Source organism: Artibeus jamaicensis, unplaced genomic scaffold (assembly GCF_021234435.1).
Source record: "Artibeus jamaicensis isolate MK-2021 breed Jamaican fruit bat unplaced genomic scaffold, CSHL_Jam_final contig_387, whole genome shotgun sequence".
Classification (NCBI taxonomy): domain Eukaryota; kingdom Metazoa; phylum Chordata; class Mammalia; order Chiroptera; family Phyllostomidae; genus Artibeus; species Artibeus jamaicensis.
Genome location: NW_026521812.1, coordinates 23015566 through 23039588, shown reverse-complemented (window position 1 = coordinate 23039588; position 24023 = coordinate 23015566). Strand labels below are relative to the sequence as shown.

The window sequence follows — 24023 nt, the reverse complement described above, 5'->3', positions numbered from 1 at the left end:
AAAGAAAAAATATGCAAAACTTAAAATTTGTTGCTTCTTTCCACTTGTTTTCTCTTGGCAATACATGTGTATATGTTTGTGTTTGTATGTGTATGACCATGCACTGTGACATATACGTATATGTAAAACATCACTGTAAGGCAATAAATACTACCTATTTATGATATGTAATTGCATTAAACCTACAGCCTTCAAGAATGGAGTTTTGACTTTTAGATATTTTTTTTAAAGCAAATTGATCTTAATGTCTTTCACCCTATTGTGAAATAGATAATTTTGATGCAAATATACACATAGTTTTGTCTATTGATGGGTTTTCTTAAAAGTCTATTATAAAAGGGCTAATCTTATTACACACTTTTAATTGTATACTGAGAAGTTTTACTGCATGTTGAGAAAAAGAGAATATGATTCCTTTTCCAGTAAAATTTTACATATTCAAATATTAAATACTTTAAAATAGATAATTGTGATGGGTTATTACTTATGATCACTTGTGATATATTTCAGATTCTTTTATTGTTTTTAATTATCATTTAAAGCTAATTTGGTTGAACGACCTTTGATTTTTCTGTGATTGTTAATGATTTTTCTTATTAAGAATATAATGAATTTTCTGTAGTACCAGAATAGAAATCAGTTTTAGTTATTTTTCTCCTTTTATGCTCCTTTATCTTTTTTATCAGTACAAAGCTTTATTTGTCAGGCTAAAATATAAGCCAACATTATGATTTAGACTAAGTAAAAAGCTAATACTAATTTTTTCCTTTCAGATCTCTATAAAAATGGACTCCAAAGAGCTAACTTTGTACCATTCATAGCTGTCCTGAAGGTGAGGCAAAACACTTGTGTTCACTGACTAATGTCATATTGATTGATAATTGAGGGATTTTATAAGATTGCTATGGTATGGCATTCAAGCAAAATTTTTAACTCAAGCAAGATGTTTTGGGTAGTAGTCAAACACACTAAAGGAGAAAATAATCTTTTCTATATAGTGTTCATTAATGTGTACACAGGAACAACTACAAAATACAGACTAAATTGTTGTCTAACTGAAACATTTTATAGTTTACATTTTATAAATTTTAATTTGAAGCCTGTTCATAAATATTATAGTGGAATATTTAAATTTATACATTGATTTCTGAAAAAATGGTTAATATTCCTGTTTCCTTCAGGTTAATGGACATAAACATGCTTTCCTAACTATTAAAGTTGTTGTTCTAAAGTAACATTACTACAAAAATATTCTAATATTATTTAAATGTAATTGCCATCAAATTATCATGAAATTATGTCAAGTTGAGGCACATAAATAGTTTAAATATTTGTGTGTATCATCACTGCAGATTTGAAAATAGTCTTCATTACAGTATGATTAAGAATAAAATAGCCTACCTTTTCACTGTTAATTTAAGTGTTTATACATGATTATTCAACAGTTCTATATTTTACTTGATTTTTTAATTGAATTTATTGGGGTGACATTGGTTAATAAAGTTTTATAGGTTTCAGATGTACAATTCTATAATAAATCCTCTGTATATAATATTATGTGTTCACTACTCTAAGTCAAGTCCCCTTTCATCATCATTTATTCCCCCTTTACCCACTTCTATTCCCCCCAACCACGATTTTTTGTTTTTGAGTGGTTGGGTTTTTTTAGAGAGAGGGGAAAGGAGGGAGAAAAGGAGGGAAAGAAACATGGATTGGTTGCCTCTCACATACCCCCAATTGGGGACTGGGCCTGCAACCCAGGCATATGCCCTGACTGGGAATCGAACTATCAATCTTTTGGTGTTCGGGCTGGCCCTCAGTCCATCTAGCCACACTGGTCAGGGCTATGAGTTTTTTTTCTTAATCCCTTCACATTTTTCGCCCAGTACCCCCAATCTCCTTTCTTCTGATAGCTGTTTGTTCATTTTATCTATGAATCTGTTTTTATTTTGTTTATTTTGTTCATTAGGTTCCACATATAAGTGAAATTATATGGTATTTGTCTGTCTCTGACTGGCTTATTTCACTTAGTGTATTATTCTCTAGATCTATCCATGCTTTTGCAAAAGGTAAGATTTTTTTCTTTTTTACAGCTGAGTAAATGTACCACAGTTTTTTTAATCTGCTCATCTACTGATGGACACTTGGGCTGCTTCCAAATCTTGACTATTGTAAATAACGCTGCAGTGAACACTGGGGTACTTATATTCTTTTGGATTAGTGTTATGGGTTTCTTTGGATATATTCCCAGAAGTGGAATCAGTGGGTCATGAGGCGGTTCCATTTTTAATTTTTGAGGTAACTTCATATGGCTTTCTACAGTGGCTGCACCCATCTGCACTCCCATCAACAGTGCAGTAGGGTTCCCTTTTCTCCACATCCTTGCCAACTATTGTCGTTTGTTGGTTTATAACACTCATTTTTACAGGTGTGAGGTGATATTTCATTGTAGTTTTAATTTGCATTTCTCTGATGATTAGTGACACTGAGCATCTTTTCTTTTGTCTGTTGGCCATCTCTGTGTCCTCTGTGGAGAAGTGTCTATTCAGATCCTTTGCTCATTTAAAAAAATTTCATGTATTTATTTTTAGAGAGAGGGGAGGGAGGGAGACAGGGCAAGAAACATATATGTGTGAGAGAAGCATCGATTAGTTGCCTGTCGCATGCCCCCAACCAGGGACCCGGCTGCAACCCAGGCATCTGCCCTGGCTGGAAACTGAAGTGGGGGCCTTTTGCTTTGTGGGATGTCACCCAAGCAACTGAGCTGCACCAGTCCTCTGCCCATTTTTTAAATTTGATTGTTTGGTTTTTTGGTGTTGAGTTATATAAGTTCTTTATACATTTTGGATATTAACATCTGATGAGATGTGTCATTAGTGAATATGTTTTCCCATTCAGTAGGTTCTCTTTTCATTTTGTTGATTTTTTTTCGCTGTGCAAAAACATCTTAGTTTGACATAGACCATTTGTTTGTTTTCTTTTGTTTCCCTTGCCTAAGGAGGTATATCAGGAAAAAATATTGCAATGAGAAATGTCCAATATTTTACTGCCTATGTTTTCTTCTAGGATTTTTATGGTTTCAAGTCTAGCATTTAAACTTTTAATTCATTTTGAGTATATTCTTGTGTATAGTATAATAAGAAGGTGGTCTAATTTTATTTTTTTTGCATGTATCTGTCCAATATTTCCAACACTATTTATTGAATAGACTTTATCTTTACCCCCAATACTGGAAGTTATTTATTTAAAAATTGCTTGTTTATTTTACATGCTTAAACTTCAGTCACCTTCAAAGTACTGAAGTACAGGTGTATTGCATAATGGTAGAGACTTTTTTCCCACTGACCAAAACAGCTTGTGAACTTGTCAGTTTTGATGCCTTTTAGTGCTTCTGCTGTTTTTTGTTTCACCTCTTCCACATCGGCAAAATGTTTTCCTTTCAGGGCTTTTTTCATCTGGGAAAACAAAAAAAGAGTAGCTTGGGTCTGATCTGGTGAATAGGAAGGGTGGGGCATGGGAATCATGCTGTTTTTACTCAAAACTGCTCAACACTCAGCAAGGTATAGGCAGGTGCACTTGTAAATCACTCATCATGAAATGGGCAAGTGTGTCGACAGTCTTCAAAAAAATTCACCAAAGCCAAACGCAGCCTCTCACAGCAATGCCAGCTGGTACACTGATGTAGATGGGTTCCTAGAACACTCACCTAGCTGAAGAAGCCTGTACTAAAAGGGGCCTGCCCTCCAGAAGATAATTCCAGGTATTTTTGGGTCCCCCATCCTTTGTTCTTACCTCCTCTGTCAAGTGTTAATTGACCATAGCATGAGGTTATTTCTGGGTTTTCCATTCTGTTCCATTGATCTCTATGTCTATTTTTATACCAGTATCATTCTGTTTGATTACTATGGTCTTATAATATAGTTTGATATCTGGTAGTGTGATTCCTCCAACTTTGTTCTTTTCTCAAGATTGCTGTGGTTACGTGGTGTCTTTTGTGGTTCCATATAAATTTTTGGAATACTTGTTCTAGTTTTATACCATTGGTATCTTGATAGGAATTCCATTGAATCTATAGATTGCCTTGGTAGTATGGACATTTTAGTGAGGATAATTCTTCCATTCCATGATCATGGTGTTTGCTTCTACTTATTTGTACCTTCTGCAGTTTCTTTCTTCAGTCTCATAATTTTTTTGAGTACAGGTCTTTTACAGCCTTGGTTAAATTTATTCCTAGGTATTTTTTTTTTCACCATCAAATTAGTTTAATTTTTACTAAAATCATTCATCACTATCCCTATCTTATAATTCCATTGACATTTCAGATTATTATCATAATTATATTTATTTTTTATTTTTTTTTATTCCTAGGTATTTTTTTAATGCAACTGTGTTTATTGACAACTTACTGTGTCCAAAGTACAACATGAGGCATAATGGATAATATAATAATGAAGTAGGCTATGTTATTTTGTTTGTAAGTCATGTAAAATATAATTAGGCATCCAATATGCACACAAATACCTGTAACAGAAAGCAAGATGCAATAACTACCCAAAAGAAGCATAATTATATAATTATGTACCAGAATATAATTCCCATAATTCTTAGGTGCATAATTTTTCCCAGTTCATAAAAGCATCCTGGGAAAGGGTAATGTTGTATTTAAAAAAAAAACTAAAATCTTAAATATTCTTACTAAGATGGAGTAGTAAAAATATTTTATCTTCAAATATTTCAAAGATACAGTCAGTTTTTCTGAAATACACTCTAATTGCAATTGTTGGTGCCAAACTTTGTTCCCTGTGCTATACTTAGAGGATTCAAACATCTGTTTCCTTGACCAATTTTAGGTTCCCAGAGGATTTTAATTTTCTGAGGTATTTATAGATGAAGGGGAAAGTGATTTTTAAAAATTATGCTGTTAGCTATTTTTTCCATTGTGTGCATGTTTTGTATATGGGAGAAGGTAGATTTGAAGTGTCTCCTTCACTCCAGGGACCCAGAGTGATACGGTGTTTATAGATGCCCATCTGTAAACAATGAGACTGAGAGGAATAGGTACTAAATATAGTGTCTTCATGTAGCATAAAAGACACAAAATATAAAGAGAAGATGTTCACAGAATGAAAGAAGGTAAAAGGTTCTCAGGGAACTTAGTAGCTCCCTGAGTATGACTTTTTTTGGCCAGTAATTTGTCATACTTTAATATATAATAGCATTATTAATAGTCAACTAAATTAACCAGATTGAATTTAACTTTTTCCCATCCCACCCTTAATGTTTTTTTTTTTTAAGAAGGAAAACCAAATAGGTGAATAATTCAAATTTGGAATCAAACAAAAACTGAGATACGTAATGCACAGTTTGAAATTGAACATGAACTGAAATCTCATGATCGGAATTTTATGGTAATACCATATTGGATGGGAAAAGATATAAAACAACTCATTTATTCAAAAGACTTTCACATGTAACAGAACAGCAGTCCAATGAAGTATACAGGAGGGCTGGCTTTCCTGGAGCTTTTTGGGTGGGTGTATGAAGTTTCTATTGTAAAGGAAGGTTGTATCATATTAATGTAAATGGTATTTTGCCTATGCACATTTGTTAGTGTCACTCTATAATTTTGGCCCATTGGGAGAAATCTGTAGCAGAAGTCAATCTTAAAACAAATAGAGAATCTTAATTTAATAAAAAGAGATTGTAAACAAGATAGAAGTTTTGGGGGGAACAATACAATGTAAAATCCATTTCTTATTTACATTCTTTATTTAATTTTTTAAAGATTTTTATTTATTTATTTTTAGAGGGAGGGTTAGGGAGAGAGAAAGAGAAGAGAGAACATCAATGTGTGGTTGCCTCTTGCGCTCCCCCTACTGGGGATCTGGCCTGCAACCCAGGCCTGTGCCCTGACTGGGAAATTAAAAGGGCAACCCTTTGGTTTGCAGGCCTGTGCTTAATCCATGAGCTTCACCAACCTGGGCCTACGTTCTTCTTTATAAACCAAGTGATAACACATTTGTTATTCACTACAAAAACTTGTGATTTGTTGCTTGTAATATTAAAAATAACAAAAACATATAATCTATTAGTAAACAGTATTTTCATAAGATAGTAGGAATGATGAAGACTCATATGCTAGTAAATGCCATGAGTCCATCAACAGATTAATAAAAAATGTGATGTAGTTATACAATGAAATATTATTCCACTTTAAAAAGGAATGACTGACTGACAAAAGCTACATTATGGATGAACCTTAAAGACATGCTAAGTGAGTTCCACCAGATACAAAAGGACAAATATTATATGATTTCATTATATGAGGAACCTGTGAAAGACAAGTTCATAGAGACACAGAGTAAAACAGATATTACCTGGGGCTGAGAGGAGAGGGAAATGTTGAGTAATATAGTTATTGCTGAGTCTCTGGGATGATGAAAAAGTTCTGGAAATGGATAATGGTGATGGTTGTATAACATTGTGAATGTACTTAATGCCATCGAATTATTCACTTAAAATGATTAAAATGATAAATTTTATGTTATGTATTTTACTGTAATTTATTTAAAAAAAGAAAAAAAGAAAGAAAGTCACAGGACTGGAAAAGATACAGAATACGCTTGGGTACATTTCCACTAGGAAGCATCCCCAGACTAAATCCTTGAAAAAAGCAAAGCAGAATAAAACAAAAACCAATCCTTACATATAATTTATACTGCCTGTTAAGTATGGAGGTTACTGTTTTGCTCAAGTTTGCACTTTCTTTGTGTTTATTTTGCTGCTTTTTCCTGAAATTTTTAGAATAATTTTTATCTCATTTCAACCTTCTTTTCTAGGCTGTTTATTTCCTTTAAATAGTTGTATCCATGAAGTTTTGATATTTAGTATTTTCACTGTCAGGTTCAAAGTATTTTTCATTGTGATACCTACTTTACCCCATGAATTATCTATGGTATGTTTCTTAATTTCCAAACCTATGAGAGTTTTGTCATTATGCTTTTGTTACTAATTTCTTAACAAATGCTTAATTGCACTGTGGTCAGAGAATGTGTTCTGTGTGACTTAAGTCCTTTCAAATTTGTTGAAACTTGTTTTATGGCCCAGTATGTGGACAATGTTGGTAAAATATTCTCTGTGTTCTTGAAAGTAATGACTACTCTATAGTTGTGTATGATATATATATGTATGTAATACAACATATCTATTAAGTAAGGTTTGTTAATTTAATGCTGTTCATACCTCTATTCTTACATAGTTTCCCCATCAGTTATTGAGAGGCTTACAGAAAACATTTTTCACTTGGATTGTAAATTTGTCTGTTTTTCTTATAATTTTGTCATTGACCTTAAATCATTGGAGACTGTTATAAGTTGCATACAGATTTAAACTTATTAAATATTGCTTGTGAATGGGACTTTTTCTTTTCTCTCTTTTTTAAGATTTATGTATTTTATTATGGTAAAATACATATACAATTTATCATTTTTACCATTTTGAACGTACAGTCTAGTTTAGTCACATCATTGTGCAACCATCACCCATCTCCAGAACTTGTTTATCTTTCCAAACTGGAAGTTTGTACTCATTAAATAATCAGTCCATATTCTCCCCCTCCCCAAATCCTGGCAACTGCCATCCTGCTTTCTGTGTCTAAGAATTTGTCATTTTTAGGTATCTAGTATAAATGGAATCATATAATATTTGTTATTTTCTGTCTGGCTTAATTCACTTATCATCTGCCTTTAGGGTTTATTCATGCTGCAGGAAGTGTCAGAATTTCACTCTTTTCTAAGGCTGAATAATATTCTATTATATGTTTATACAGTTTTGCTTGTCCAGTCATCTGTTGATGGCCATTCTGATTGTTTTCATCTTTTGGCTTTTGTGAGTAATGCTATTGTGGACATTTGTGTACAATGTCTGTTTTAGTCTTTGCTTTCAATTCTTTTTTATATATACCCAGACAGAATTTCTGGATCATATAGAAATTCTATGTGTAATTTTTGAGAAGATGTCATCCTGTTTTCCATAGCTGCTGTACCATTTTACATTTTTGCCAGTAATGCACAAGGGTTCCAGTTTCCCCACAGCCTCTCCAACATTTGTTCTTTTTTCCTTTTAAAAAAATAATAGCCATTGTAATTGGTGTGAAATATTTTATTGCAATTTTGACTTGCATTTCTCAAATGATTAGTGATGTTGAGAATCTTTTGATGTGCTTATTGGCCATTTGTATATTTTCTTTGTGGATTTTATTTAAACCTTTTGTTTTAACTGGCTATTTTTTATATTATTCTGGCAGGAGAACAAGAGGCACCACCTCATTACCTCCAGATATAAGTGGAAGTCCAGGGTCCCTGTTCAGCTTCATTGACACCTGAGTCAGGGGTGCCCTTGTCACTGCAGAGAGAGGTTCCCATCTCCACAGACATCATGGGGGTAGGGTGATGCTCATTACTGGCCAGCAGGGATCAAAGTTTCAGCTTCATACATAGCCTTCACTGACATTACCCTGGCAGGAGTGTGGGGGTGCCTCACTGCAACCTGTGAGAGTGTAATTCTAGGCTCCCCTCAGCCTTTGCTGGTAAGAGTGGCCGTGGTATCAGGGTTTTGTTTGTTTGTTTGTCTGTTTGTTTGTGGGGTTTTTTTGTGGTGTTTGCTGCAGTTACACTGCCATTTTCCTGCTCCTTTGGTTAAAGAGAGCAGGCTTTTGTTGGGGCCTCATTTTTCTGTGTCCATCGACATTTCTGGCTTGCTGGCTTCTTTGGCTCCCAGTTTGGTGTATACGAGTCAAAAGAAAAAGCAGAGAACTCACCAGTCTGTTGTTTCTAAGGTATAGAGGTCACTAGCTGTTCTTTCCTTCTACTTTTCAGTATCTTCTTATGTTGTCTTCTACTTAATTTCCAGATTTTAAAAGTACATAGGAGAAGGAATAGGGAAAGTTGCTTCACAGAGCAGAAGTCAGTGTAGTACAAGTCCTTGTCTGCTAATTCCATCATCTCAGTCATTTCTGGCTTTGTTTCTATGGTCTGATATTTTTCCTGGTTGTGGGTCCTATTTTCCTGCTTTAAGTTTAGTCATTTTTGACTGGATGCTGGAGATTGTGATTATTGCATTGAGTCCCTGTTACTTCCTTTAAGGCCGTTGAATTTTATTTCAGCACGTGATTACATTTCTTACAGATTATCATGATCCTTTCAAGGCTTGTTTTTCAGATTTGCTAGGGTGTCTGAAGTAGCCTTTACTCTAGGACTATTTTAGTCCTTCTTCTAGGTGTGACCCTTCTAGGCTCTCTACTGAATCCCCTTGTTTCACTGAAGTTTCTCCACTCTGGCAGTTCAGACCACTGATATCTCCCAGCTTTGCATGGACTGTTCTTTGCTCAGTCTTGTGGAGTTTCACCTTAGGCACATGCAGCTTAATATTCAGCCAAAGATGACAGACACTCTCTATGCTCATGTGTCTGGAGCTCTCATTCTGTAGAGCTTCCTCCTGTACTGAACTTTACCATGCAGATTGCAAACTGCCTTAGCTTCCCAAAACTCTGATTGCTCTTTCTTCAACTTCAGTGTAGAAATTCCCTCTAGACAGAAAGACAGGGAAAAATGTAATGTGTACTTGTGTGATGTATTTTCCACATCTTAGGGATTGCTGTCCTTTGCTACTTACTGTATTATATCTGACATCTGATGTTTTATATGTTTTGTCCAGTATTTTAGTGCTTTATCACAGGAAGGCAGAAGTGGGTTCCAACTACTCTGCTTTGGCCAAAAGCATAGATATCTTTATTAGTTTTTAATTGTAAAGAAGAAGGCCTTCCTGTAATTCAGGAACTCAGAGTCATATTTCCCCCTAAATATAAAAATATAAATAGGTTAACTATGCAAAAGTGATGGGCACATCTTTCTCTTCTGTGTGTGGATGGATTGTTAAGTGAATGATGGTACAATCACGTGAGGGAATATATCTTACTTACTTGAAATGATATTTTCAGAACAGTTTTGATAATGTAGTATAATGTCCACAGATACTGTGAGTGGAAAAAATGTGATGCAAGAGTGTATCTGTTACTGTCTCAACTATGCAAGTAATAGACATGCATGGAAAAGAACTGGAAATAAATATCCCAAAATGTAAACAGAACTTACTTCTAAATAATAAGATTATAGACAATTTAAGTTTTCTCTTTTAGTCTTTTCTAAGATTTCTTGATCTTGTGTTATTTTTATAATAAAAAATGTTTTTTAGCAGGTAATTTTCAGCCCATCCTTTTCAGGAATTCATTATACCTAGATAGGACTACCTATATTCAAAGTTGAGAAATCAGCAACGAAGCAAAGTAGATTAAACATGGGTCCTATGTGTAGAGCCTATTATTGAATGGAATGGCCGCTGCGGGAAGAAAGCAGCAAGAGCAGACAGAAGAGGTAGACATAAACTAATAAGTAGAAGCACGTGGAGAATATAATTTGGAAGAACTAACTCAGGAAATGGGAGACTTTTTCAGGTAAAGCTTTTCTATATTTTAAAAGAACTTAAAGACGTTATAGTGAGGCCCCAAGATGGTGGAGAAATAGGTGGTAGCTACACTAACCTCTTCCCTGGACCAATCTGGAATTACTACTAAACAGTAGAGAAATCACCCTGAATAACCAACTGAACACTAGCTTGAGAGAAGCCTTATAACTACAGACAGGTGGAAGAAGCCACATGACTACAATGGGACTAGTAGGGAGTATGGAGGAGGTGTCAGAGGGTTTGCTGGGTTCCCACAGGTGGCAGCTGAAGTCTGAAGGGATAATTCGGTGGCCATGGGGGTTCTCCCTGAGAAATGTGGGCTCTAAACCCTAAGTTGGGCTCCCCAGCCTATAGCACCAGACTTGAAAGGAACCCAGATAACACCCAGCTGTGAAGCAGCAGGGTTTCTGTCTGCCAGGGAGAGATGGCAGGAGAGGCAGAGAGCCTCTTAATGGGTCAGTACACAAATTTCATTTGCAGCCATTTACCCTGGGCTCTGGCAGAGGGAGGGCAGAGTGGACTAGAGTCGCTTGAGGAGAATCTGGGATTGGTAGCTTTGGGGATAGAACTGAAGGAACAGCTGTCAGGATCCCTGTGTTAAGTCACTCTCTATACTGCAGAAGCCATCTTTCTCAGGCAGAGCACTCCTCTTTGAATGCCATCAGCCTTAGGGGAAGCAATAATACTACTCACAGGAATTACTCTGCTCCACCCCATGGAGCTCAAGACAGATTTCTGATTACAGCTTGAGGCGTATCATCCATTAAATTCACAACTAAGGTGGATCTCTGGGTGCTCTGTGAAACTTCAGTTGACCCTCCCTCAGGCCAGGTGCTGGTAAAAGCTGGCCAGGACAAGCTGTCTAATTCTTTCTGCACACACCTAGGCCAGCAGGGGGAGCCACAGTCTGTATGGTGGCTGGCTCCCAACAGGTTCACCAGGGCCAGTCACAGGCATGTTTGACAAAGGCCTACACCAGAGTTTTTGCAAATCTACCTAATAAATAGAAACAAAGACAAAGAAGCAGCCAAAATGGGAAGAAAAAGAAACAGACCCCACATGAAAGAACAAGAGAATCCTCCAGAAGAAAACTAAATGAAATGGAGGCAAGCAATTTATCAAATAGTTTAGAGTAATATTTATAAGAATGCTCAATGGTGTGAAAAAAAATAGAAACCATAAAAAAGGATCAATCAGAAATAAAGAATGTAACAAATAACACACCGAAAGAAATAAACAGGTTAGATGAAGCAGAGGATTGAATCAGTGGTTTGGAAGACAGGAAAGAAAAAAACACCCAGGCAGACCAGCAAAAAGAAAAAAGAATTTTAAAAATAGAGGAAAGCTTAAGAAACATTTTAGACAACATAAAGCATAACAACATCTGCTTAATGGGAATACCAGGAGATGAGAATGAGCAACCTATTTGAAGAAATAATGACTGGAAACTTCCTTAACCTGGTAAAGGAAAAAGACACACAAGTCCAGAAAGCCCCAAACAAGTCTGACCCAAAGGGGCCTACACTGAGACACATCATAATGAAAACAGGCTTTAACACAAGGAGACAATCCTAAAAGCCACAAGAGAAAAGCAGGCAGTTACATACAAGGGAGCACCAATTAGACTGTCATCTGATTTCTCAACAGAATCATTACATGCTAAGAGGGGGTGGCATGAAATATTCAAGGTGATGAAAAGCAAGGACTGCAACCAAGGGTACTTTACCCAGCAAGGCTATCATTTAAAAATGAAGGAGAAATAAAGAACTTCCCAGATAAGAAAAAGCTAAAGGAGTTTGTTAACACCAAACCAATGCTGCAACAAATGTTAAAGGGCTTGCTTTAAGAAGAAGAAAAAGAGAAAGAAAAAAAAAACCAGAGCAAAATAGTCTAACAATAAAATGGCACTAAATACATATCTGTCAATAATCACCTTAAATATAAATGGCTTAAATGCCCCAACCAAAACACAGAGGATAGCTGAATGGATAAGGAAACAAGACCCATATATATATGCTGCCTCCAAGAGACCCATCTCAGATGGAAAGATACACAGAGGCTGAAAGTAAATGGATGGAAAAAGATATTTTATGCAAATGGAAAGAAAAAAAACCCTGGGTAACAGTGCTTATATCTGACAAAATAGACTTTAAAACAAAGACTAAAGTAAGAGATGGAGGACACTACATAATGATAAAAGGAACAATCCAACAAGAGGATGTAACACTAGTAAATATTTGTGCACCCAACATAGGAGCACCTGAATATATGATGCAGATCTTCACATCTTCAGCCATAGTTGGGGATTTTAACACCCCATTGACTTCAGTGGATAGATCTTCCAAACAGAAAATGTACAAGGAGACCTTAATCCACACACTCAATCAAATGGATTTAATTGATATCTTCAGAGCATATCACTCCAAAGCTGCAGAATATACATACTTTTCAAGTGCACATGAAACATTTTCTAGGATAGACCCTATGTTAGGACACAAAACAAGTCTCAGTAAATTTAAGAAAATTTAAATCATATCAAGCCTCTTCTCTGACCACAATGCTTTGAAACTAGAAATCAATCACAAGAAGAACACTGAAAAACATGCATCCATGAAAGCTAAATAACACATCTTAAATAATGAATGGGTCAACAATAAGATCAAGGAAGAAATCAAAAGATACCTTAAAACAAATGAAAACGTGGACACAACAATCCAAAATCTGTGGGAGGCTGGAAAGCAATCTGAAGACAGAAATTCATTGCATTACAGGCCTCTTCTCAAAACGTAAGAAAAAACTCAAATAAACAATCTAACTTTATAGTTAAAGGAACTTGAACAAAAAACAACAAAGCCCAAAGTGAGTAGAAAGAAGGAAATGATAAAGATCAGATTAGAAATAAATGAAATAGAGTCTAAAAAATAATACAAAAGATCAATGAATCCAAGAGCTGGTTCTTTGAACAGCTCTTGGTTTGTCAAACAAGATTGACAACTTTAACCAGACTCATCAAGAAAAACGGAGTGAGGGCCCAAGTGAATAATATTAGAAATGAAAGAGAGAAAATAACCACTGACATTAAAGAAATAAAAAGGATTGTAAGAAAATATTTTGAATAACTATATGTCAAAAAACTGGACAACCTGAATGAAATGGATACATTCCTGGAAACATAAAATCTTCCAAAACTAAATCAGGAAGAATCAGAGAATCTGAGTAAACAGAATACACCTAGTGAAATTGAAGCAGTAATCAAAAAACTCCCAACAAACAAAAGCCCAGGACCAAATGGCTTCAAAGGTGAATTTTACCAAACATTCTGAGAACACCTCTACTCAAACTATTTCATAAAATTCAAGAGGAGGGAAGGCTTCCAAGCTCATTTTATGAGGCCAGCACTATCCCAGTTCCAAAACCAATGAAGACTCTACAAACAAAATTAGAGGCCAATATCCGTAATGAACATAGATGCTAAAATCCTGAATAAAATGTTAGCAAACTGATTATAGCATTACATCAAAAGATCATACACCATGATCAGGTGGGATTTATTTCAGGGATGCAAGGTTGGTACAATATTGGCAAATCGGATATATGTTTACAGGCAAGGGAAACAAAAGAAAAAAATAAAGAAAGAAATGGGACTACATTAAAATAAAACGTTTTTGCACACAGATCTTTTACATCCTTGGTTAGGTTTATTCCTAGGTGTTTTATTCTTTTTGAAGCAACTATGAATGGGATTGTGTTCTCGATTTCCCTTTCTGTTAGTTTGTTATTGACATATAAAAATGCAACTGATTTCTGGATATTAATTTTGTATCGTACTTTGCTGACTTCATTTGTTACTTCTGGTATTTTCTTGGTGGAATCGTTGGGGTTCTTTATGTACAGTGTCATGTCATCTGTAAATATAAGCACCCCTGTGTTCATTGCAGCATTATTTACAATAGCCAAGATATGAAAGCAGCCTGTGTTCATCAGTAGATGAGTGGATAAAATAACTATGAGACATTTACACAATGGAATTCTACTTAGCCTTGGAAAAGAATAAAATTTTACCCTTTGCAGCAATATGGATGGACCCGGAGAATATCATGCAAAGTGAAATAAGCCAGTCAGAGAGAGGCGAACATCATATGATTTCACTTCTATGTGGAATCCTTGAAAAAACTGAACTAACAAGCAAAAAAGAGACAAGACTTATAGATGGAGAGCAGATGGCAGCTAGTTGGGGGTAAGTGGTGGGGGAATTAAACAAAAATGGAAAAGGACTCAAGGACATGGACAACAGTGTGGTGATTGCTGGATAAAGGGGTGTATAAGGGAAATAAATGGCATTGGAAAAATACAATAAATATTAAATTAAAGGATAACATGTCCTAAGTGTATATTTATTGAATAAAATACAAAGTCTGTGCAGAAGGCATCCAGCCATGTGATATGAAAAATGGAAACATTTATTAAAGAAGATACAAGAAACATTGTACATAGAGCAATGAGCTCAGTCCCCTTCAAAGTAAGAACTTTGGGACCTTACGCAGTTCTCCCAGCCATCATCAGCTGCCCCATCATATTTTCATGAGACTCACTGATGGTCTGAAATCTCTTCTTTTTCAAAGGTGATTTTAGTTTTGGGAAAAGCCAGAAGTTACAGGGCACCAAATCTATTCTGTAGAGGGGCTGAGTCAACTGGGTGATTTGACATTTCTCCAAAAAAAACTCTGCGTGAGAGGTGATGTGAGCGGGTGTGTTGTCAGGATAAAACTGCAGATCACCAGTTGCCCATAGCTGTGGCTTTCTGAACCATCCCAATAGTTTTTGCAGAGGAAGGTTCAAGCTTAATGCAAAATTTGATGCAGATTTGTTGCTGTACTCCCTCATTCATTTTGAACATAACACCACACAGTAAACCTGCTCACTCAACAGTGTATACTGTCCTCACTGACTAGTACAGTGAGGTTGTCATTGTTAGCACATGCGCATTCCAGTCCACTCTCCTTGGCTGCCAGTTACATTGATGTGGCACAAACTGTTCTCACTATATAGCAATGGCTGGAATTTTTCCAGGCAAACCTCATACATTGACCATAATCTCATTATGTTTTAAATATTATTTAGAATTACTGTGTTTGAAAGGAAAAGAGGACCAGTTGGTATTTTGACTAGGATAGTTTCTTAGGTTAATGTCAACTGGCTACTATTATTGGACTTCTTGATAAATGGATTGCCTGTCAAGCATTGCTATTCTCCTTTGATTGACTCCTAGCAATTCATGATATTTTGAACAGATAGATAAAATTCTCTCTGTTCACTCTGTCATTTACACTTACATAACCAACTTAATTAAATTACTTAGATGATTAATAGATGACTAAGCAGAGAGAGTGCGGGGGAGAGGGAGAGAGAATGTCATGGGCACAACAACAGAGTAAGGATTGCCAGAGGGGGAGGGTGGGGGGAGGTGGAGGAGAAGCTGGGGGGGTGGATAAATGGTGATGGACAGAAACTTGACTTAGGGTGGTGAACACACAGTACAGTGTACAGATGATATGTTGTGGAATTATGCACCTGAAACCCATATAATTTTGTTAACCAGTATCTCCCCAACAACTTCAATAAAAAGGAAAAATAGATTACTGAAATGATAGCAGTCAGTTGGTCAAAAATAACTGACAGTGCATTCTACAGTGTAATTTCTCTTTGATGAATGCCAGTAGATGATGAAGTTAGAAAAAAAATAGGATACTAGCATTAACTCTTATAAATTTTTTCTCTGATAAAGAGTAAGTCCATTTGGAAAGCATCACAATCTGATTTGGTTTATCATCTGTTGGGTTTAAATATGCAATATACAAAAATACTTCATAATTTAAGGTAGTAACAGTTTTGTTATTACTATTTTTATAATATTTGCTTAGAGTTTATTTAATGACTTCATTTCTTCTACTTGGTTGTTAATGTTTTTGAACTGTTAAGTATCCTTTCTCTAAAACTTAAAAAGGCATGTATTAGCCTTTGTGTTTTTGTTTCCTGAGGAACTTTTTCAAAGGAATGTTATACATATAGTGAACTCTCTGAGAATATTACCATGGCATGATTTGTGTAGTTATAAACTTTAAAAAACTGTTTATAACCCTTAGATGCTTCACTGTTCAGCATTTGTATAGCCACCTGCATTAAGATGAACAGACTTGCTGAATGTGTATTTGCCATTTTTTTCCTGCAGCAATTTTCATTTCATTGGTGAAATCGATTTGTCAGTTTGTTCATTATAACTTTCAAGACTAGAGCTTTCACAGGGCTAAATAACCAGAATCAGTCTTTGAGGTCAGTGTCAGCCCCACTGACCTCCACTGTGTTGTCACCTGAGTTAGCCCAGCAGGGATTAACCCTTGTTAGTGTGATAGTGTCTTCACTTGTGTGTTGGTTTTTTAATACTTAAGATTGAAAGAGGCAAAATACAGAACAAAAGTAGCAGACTGAATTCCTGAGGTGAAAGGAATTGTGGCTTCCTCACACAAGCCACCGGTACATTTGTTCCAATTATAGTAATTAATATTTTTAAATAAAAATAAGTATTTTTTCTTGTAAAACATCCTTATAATTACCTAGTTTTAGGCTAAATAAACTGAAGAATATATTTTCATAAACTATTCTGTTTCATATATGTTTGAGAAAATATATTTAAGAAAATTGGCTATAGTAATAGGCATTAAACTTTGTGATGGTGTTTTTGTGTGTCCTTGAAATTACTAAACGTCTAGAATAAAAATTGTTGTGATGTGGATTTAAAATGTAATTCTTGTTTTTCTTCATACTGGAATAACACATCTATTTTAGGGCTTTGTATGGAAAAGTAATTTTGGGCATATGCCTTTTAAAATAAAATTTTCTAGTTGTGTTACACAAAATGAAAAAGATTTCCCATGTAATATATAATTTATAATCTGTATTTGAATAATTATATATAAAATGTGTCATTATATATTTGTATCGAACTGGAATGTAGCAAGCTTTGCTTATATGTAAAATATGTACTCTTTAAGTCTTCAGTTCTTTTCCCTCGGGTTAAATTACAAGAAATCAATTCTTTGATGACAAAAATGATTTAAAGAAAGTGTGTCTTAAATATGAGTTAGTTGTTTTTTTGACTCATGAGATAAATTAGTTTAATTACACATGGCAGTTTTCTTGGCTAGTGATGTAATGTGAAGTAAAATTCTCCCTTTCCCCTCCCTGAAAACTGAAGCCAATTAATAGAACTTTTAAGCTCTTTGTCACGGGCCACCATGAAGGTCTGCGGAGAAGAACTCTAATCCAATAAACGTTTCATTTAGATCATGAAAAGAAAGCAGGAGGAGAAGCTCCTGTAGGAGAGGGTGTTACTATGATTCCAACCATGAAGAGATGTGAGGAATTTGCCAAATTAACCAAGGAGTCCTCATATTTAAAGCATAAATGTGTCAAAACTAACAGAATAATTATTTAATTTGCTTGAACTCTATATTGTGGAAACTCTAAAGAGCCACAACTGTTTTCTTCAAAGCCTTCACTGTTGGGCTGGATGGACAGGGCAAAGGGAGGTTGTGAGAAATCCAGATAGCAAATAACACTGGCCGAAGCTGGTCAGAAAAGGGAATAGATAATTAGACGTAATTAGTGTGTATGAATTGTTGTCTCTCTGCCCTTAGCTTGAATAAATTTTGAAGAAAAACCCCGAGTGGTGAAAATCCTTTGATGTAGGAAGAGTCATTGTGGCTTGGCAGCATAGAGGCAGTGTTTTATATTTCTTACATAATGGTTGTGGTACAGAAAGAGTGAATGGACTCTGAACCCCCGTCTGCTTTATAGCAGGGACTTTTGGATTCTCTTGAAACAAAATGCATCACAAGTTTTCAGTTGTTAGTAATGAGGTAGAGGACCTCATCAGTGCTCAGAGGAAGCCATCTTTAGCTTTTGTTTAAATCTTAATCACAGTTTTTTTCTTTCTGGGAAATCTTTTCTTAAATTAACACTTCTTTCTCCTTTTTTGCTTGCACCTCCAATAAGAAAAAGGAATAATGATCAAGAAAACTAGAGAAGAGTTAAATTATCACAAAAAAGACATACATTTTTGTGCTTCTAATCCATGTGAAAAAGATGCTTGTTATATTCCCTTTTGTCTCAGATCAGTAACATTCTGGTAAGTTTTATAATAAAATGTGTGAGGAAACATATAAGGTATGATTTTTAGATTGGTTTTTGAAAGAACTTATTTTCAAATTGAAATTCACAAATATGTTCCTGTCTTGCTGTAGTTTTTAAATGTAAATCAGTTTGTTTAAAAATACCACTTAGTAGATTCACTATAAACTTTACTTGTTTGAGATACATAGTAAAAATACAGGTTTGGGAACTTAGGTGTCTGTGTATACTCTGTAACTCCTTGGAAGTCAAGAAATTATTCTTGAGGAATCATTGTATTTATTTTGAAATTTTCTAAGACCTGAAGCAATATATCATCTTAAAATGCAGTATCAATTTTTCTGATGGTTGAATCATGTTTACTTTGACTAAAATATTTTTTAAGAGAAATTACTTGTTTCAAAACTTGAAAGTAAAGTATGTGTTTTGGTGTGGGGAGGCTAAAACAGCTTACATATTATCTTCAGTATCAAAATAGTGTGTGTAAGTTTTACATTTCTGATAAACTTTCACTCTCTTCCATCAGTTATTTTAGAATTATATATATCTTTAACTCTACCCTTCACATAGTTAAGTACTCAGATTTCCTTCTAACTAATATTTTTGACACATTTTAATTATAAGACTTTCTGCAGTAGTCATCAGTGACCTATTCCTTAATGTATAATCGATTGATCTATTTTTGTAAGTGTTGCTTTGCTTTAGTGTATTTTTATTCTGACGTTTTGATTCTGGATATACTGCTTTCAAGCCACAACGCTCTGAGATGCTTTTGGCTACTTAACCCATTTTGCATATTGTGCCATTTGTAGAATAAAGTAGCCTTTTATACTTGAAGTTGATTTGAACTCTGAAAGGCAACACCTGAACATCTCACAAAACTGGATAATTATGGCTGATTGTGTTTTTCAGGTATAGGTCACAGGAAATTCATGTGGGGCAAAGTATGTACAAAGCTAAGAAATATGCAGATTTTCTGTTGTAGGATTGTGTAAAAATTATTTACAGTTAATACTTGCATAAAGGTTAGAAAGGTTGATGAAGTGATATTTAGTTTTGCTTTACTATTCACTGCATGTCAGAATGTAATTATGACTGATTCATGAAAATGTCTTAGAAACGAACCATCTTTATTAAAATGCTGATCAAGATAAGAGCTGACAGTAATAAAGAATAGAACATTTTAGTCTTGTTGCTTTTGAATGATTGCTAATTACCCCAGAGGTCATGTATAGTGCTTGGTGGGATTCATTGACATTATTTCTTTTAAGTCTGCTGTTTCAACAACATCTGAGCATGAAGACACAAACCCTGTGCACACTGAACAATAGTTTGGCTAAGTTTTTGAGGCTTCAAGACATCTAAGAAATCCTTTTCTGCTATAGGGAATTTAGCTTCTCTCTTTCACAATTATAGTATATTAGGGGTTCTTGGATTAAAATACTTGGTACATCCTTTACTATTGACTGAAGTATTCTATTCTAACTTCCCATTTTAAGTTGATGTTACATAGTATGCATAGGTTGTTAAAACCATGTCCTCTTCAAATATACACACAAATATAAAATTAGCAAGAACAAAATGTGAATTGGCACTCAAAATCCACAGAAAGGACCTCAGAGTATATAATCATAATGTTCTGTTACTGTCAGTAGTTTGTACTCTACTTGTTTTCATTTTTATAAAATGTGAACTTTGTGATTTGTCTGTAAAGACCTGTGGAAGTCCTTATAGTGTATTTCTCACCCAATAATGAATAATGATTGTTAGAGTTCATATAGTATAAAGATATAACTGATTGGCTGAATAAACTCTGACATAATGTCTAAAATATTATACATCTTTAAAATTCTTAACAACTGAAAGTAGAAGAAACCACAGTCATGTCATACCTATTTATGTGGTTTCTGTGAGATAGCAGAAGAATATCAGGTTTCAAAGGCAATCTGGACTGTGTCACTGACTGGGCAAGTCTCTTGAATTGCTTGAGTTTATATTTCTTTTTCATCTGTGAATAATGAGATTCCACTACAAGATGGTTAAGGCTCTTATACTATGAATTTTCAAAAAGATTGTTTTAGAAGTTTACTCGTAAATTACTTCTTTTGAACTGTGACAGATTTTCCCACAAACATTGTTCTGCATGTGGTGTTAAAGTCCTAGACTAGCTGCTCTACAAAAATCTAATTGCCTCAAGTAGCTCAAGTGTCTTACCTTTGTAAGATAAACAGCAAAAGCAACAGTGAGATTTCAACATGCATTTATGAAGTGCTTAATCACTGGGGTTACAGTGATGACTGGTGTCCTGAGATTAATCCTGCTATCAAGGAAATCAGGATGTTCTAGTAGAGGAAACAGACATACCAACAAATAATTACAATATGGGATAGAAAAAAATTCTACAATGTAGAATGAGTAAGGAGTGATCGTATTGGGAGATTACAATGCTAACAATAATATATAACAGCAATACATTAAATTAAAGCCATAAATTTTAAATAAGTTTTCTATTTTCTGTAATGATGGTGATTGTGGAGAATGAGTGAATGAAATGAAAGTTTACGTGAATTCGGAATGGACTCCTGTGTCTGACAAATTACAGAGGTTGAGGAAACTTTATTACACCTTTTGTTTTTTTTTATTTGAATATATTACTGCCATCACTTTGGTTTAATAATCACGTTTATTATTTTGTTTTGCTTTTTACTAGAATAAGTGGAGATTTTCCTTGGAAAACTGGACAAGAAAGCTAAAAATGGTTTCAGTGTATGTGAGAGAAGTTATCTGACATGTAACTAAATAAGTTGTGAATAATAAGTTCAGAATAACTTCTGAAAAGTATAGAGCAAGGAATATATAGGAACTCTTTTTGAAGGGAAAAAGGGTAGTGGAAAAGGGACTGAACTCTATAAGTTATAAACAGAAGTTAAGAGGGTCTGTATAACAATGAGGAATATCCCTATTGTATACAAAAGGCAGAATGCAAACAAAGAGTTACATATGTTAGACATTCATCATTTGGGGAATGCCTGGAAGTAAGGAGGATCATTCAGGCTCTTTTAACAACTGGTACAGCATTGACAGACCAATCAGAAAAGATGCTGAACAATCAGCCATGCCATAGTGGTGTGTGCTAGTGGGTACCAGCCTTGCCTGGAAATAAAAGTGTGTGTGTGCTCACAGGGTGTCAGAGTTTGGAGGTGCCTGAGAAACATTTACTTTACCTTCTTGTACAGTGGAAGAGACTGAGTCTCATGCCTAAGATCATCTTGCCTCAGATTGACCAGCTGGTGGCAGAGCCAGGTCTAGAACCCAGATTTCCTGCTTTTTATTGAGCGTTCTTTCCACAAAACTATGCTGCACAATGTGTGTGTGTGTGTGTGTGTGTACTTAACACTGCATATTCATTGTATGTATATGTTAATAGTCTTTGGGTAGAATTAATTATATTCTCAATTGCTTTTATCATAAGAATCTCTTTATCTTTCTTTTATAAGGCATAATCTATCTTATTAATCTACCTTTAGTCATACACAATAAGTTAAATATAGTGACATCCAAACCTTGTTTTAGCTAATAGCTTCAAATGTACTCTTCAGCTCAGAGATTAGAATAAGTTGCAAGATTTACTGAATTCATCTTTTTTCCCTTCATCTTCAGATTGAAGTGCCAATGAACAGTGAAATGACAAAAAGTTGAGCAAATACAATGAAGAAAGAGCAGAACCAGAGTTTACAATATTTATAAATGCTCTTCTGGATACTAAAAGTCTTAATAATGAAGTGTCTGGAACTAGGTGGTTTATTTTTTAAGCTAAACATTTTATTGAAATTTAGCTTTTCTTTTTTTATTCCAGAAGTTGTGATTATAGTGTAAATGAATCACATACATTATACATTTATAGTATGGTTATAATTTTTTGAGACAAAAAATTATTGTTTATTCTGATTACTTGTGTAGAAGAAGAAAAAATCTTGTGGATAAATTTGCTGTATTTTGAAAAAAAATGGAGTTTGTAAAGCTGCACATATGGCGGAGGTTCCCGTCAGGGTGGAGATGTATCCCACAGTTCCTGCTGTGGGAGAAAGGGAAAGCTTGCGGGAGCTGCCGTTATGCGTTTGGTAGCATGGTTATAAAAGAGGTTCTTGGAAGGTACATGTATCAACTTCTTTTCAGTCCGCGACATATTATTATTATGTTTTTCTTTTTTTAACCTCAGGAATGAGAGCTGTGGTTTTCTTGCATGAAGTAAGTGGGAGAAGAATAGAATATCAGTTTAAATTCTGTTTGTTATGACAGAACTGGAACTGTATAATAGTTATGATTTCAGCAAGACAGCTATAAGCTTTTTCAAAATCCTACTATTTGGGGATAATACATGGAGTTCTCTTATATAAAATTTTCCTTTATAAAATTTCCTGAGAGATAAATGAATTTCTACTAGGTTAAAAAACCCGAACCATTACATAAATGTATATATAATAAATATCAAAAGCTTCCCCTTCACTATTTTTCCTTTTCCCATTTCTTCCTGCCTTCCATTCCAATCTCATTTCTACTTTCCTCCTCAGGAGTAGCCGCTGTTAAACATTTAATGTGGAGGAGTGACATCAGTGTCATCATTAATGTGGAGGAGTGACATCAGCTGAATAAGATCTCTTATTTGTGTCCCTCCACCACTCACAACAATTTGGCATCCATCCACAGACACAAGAGTCTTTGTAGGAGTTGTTGGATCCAGCACCATACACCAAGAGGCCCAGGAGGAAGCTCTCTCACCCATGTATCAGTTAATATGCATACAAACCTTGTTCCTGGTTGTGAACCCTGCAGTGGCCTATGAACCAGCTCCAGCCTCTCTCAGCCACAGACTGGGAGCCTCTGAAAACACTATCTTATATTATCATCCAAGGATGAGAGAGCTTTTGTGAATGTTGACGTTTCTAGTGTAAAAGGTTCAGCACACCATTGGAGAAAAAAATTTGGATGCATTGGAGAGAGTAAGAGAAATAGTTGGACTTTACCCAAAAAGTTTCAGCACACTGTTGGAGGAAAAGAAAACAAGTTTGGACTCATTGGAGAGGGTAAGGGGAACAGTTGGACTTTACGCACATTAGTAATTCCACAAGGCACAGCTTAGGACCAAGAAAGATTTTCTTGCCCTGTTGTTTCTCCCATGGGGCAAAGTAAGAGCATGAGATTGATTGTTTGGCTTTCCCAGCTGTGTAGGATGCTTCCAAAGGTGCTCATTTCTCTTTTGCCTCATCCAGAGTTCCAGATTGTGAGTTGCATGACTGGAGGGCAGGACGAGGTTG

General features: G+C 35.1%; 1 protein-coding gene across 3 annotated transcripts in view; it reads left to right on the top strand.

Annotated features, from left to right (window-relative positions):
• The window catches only part of AFG1L (AFG1 like ATPase), a 207640-nt gene that overhangs the window by 104300 nt on the left and 79317 nt on the right, over window positions 1-24023 (top strand). For all 3 annotated transcript variants that reach the window (XM_053664828.1, XM_053664827.1, XM_053664826.1), the window contains one exon: window positions 774-832. In XM_053664828.1, coding sequence (XP_053520803.1) covers window positions 774-832 — 59 coding nt within the window. The remainder of the gene's footprint in view (window positions 1-773; window positions 833-24023) is intronic.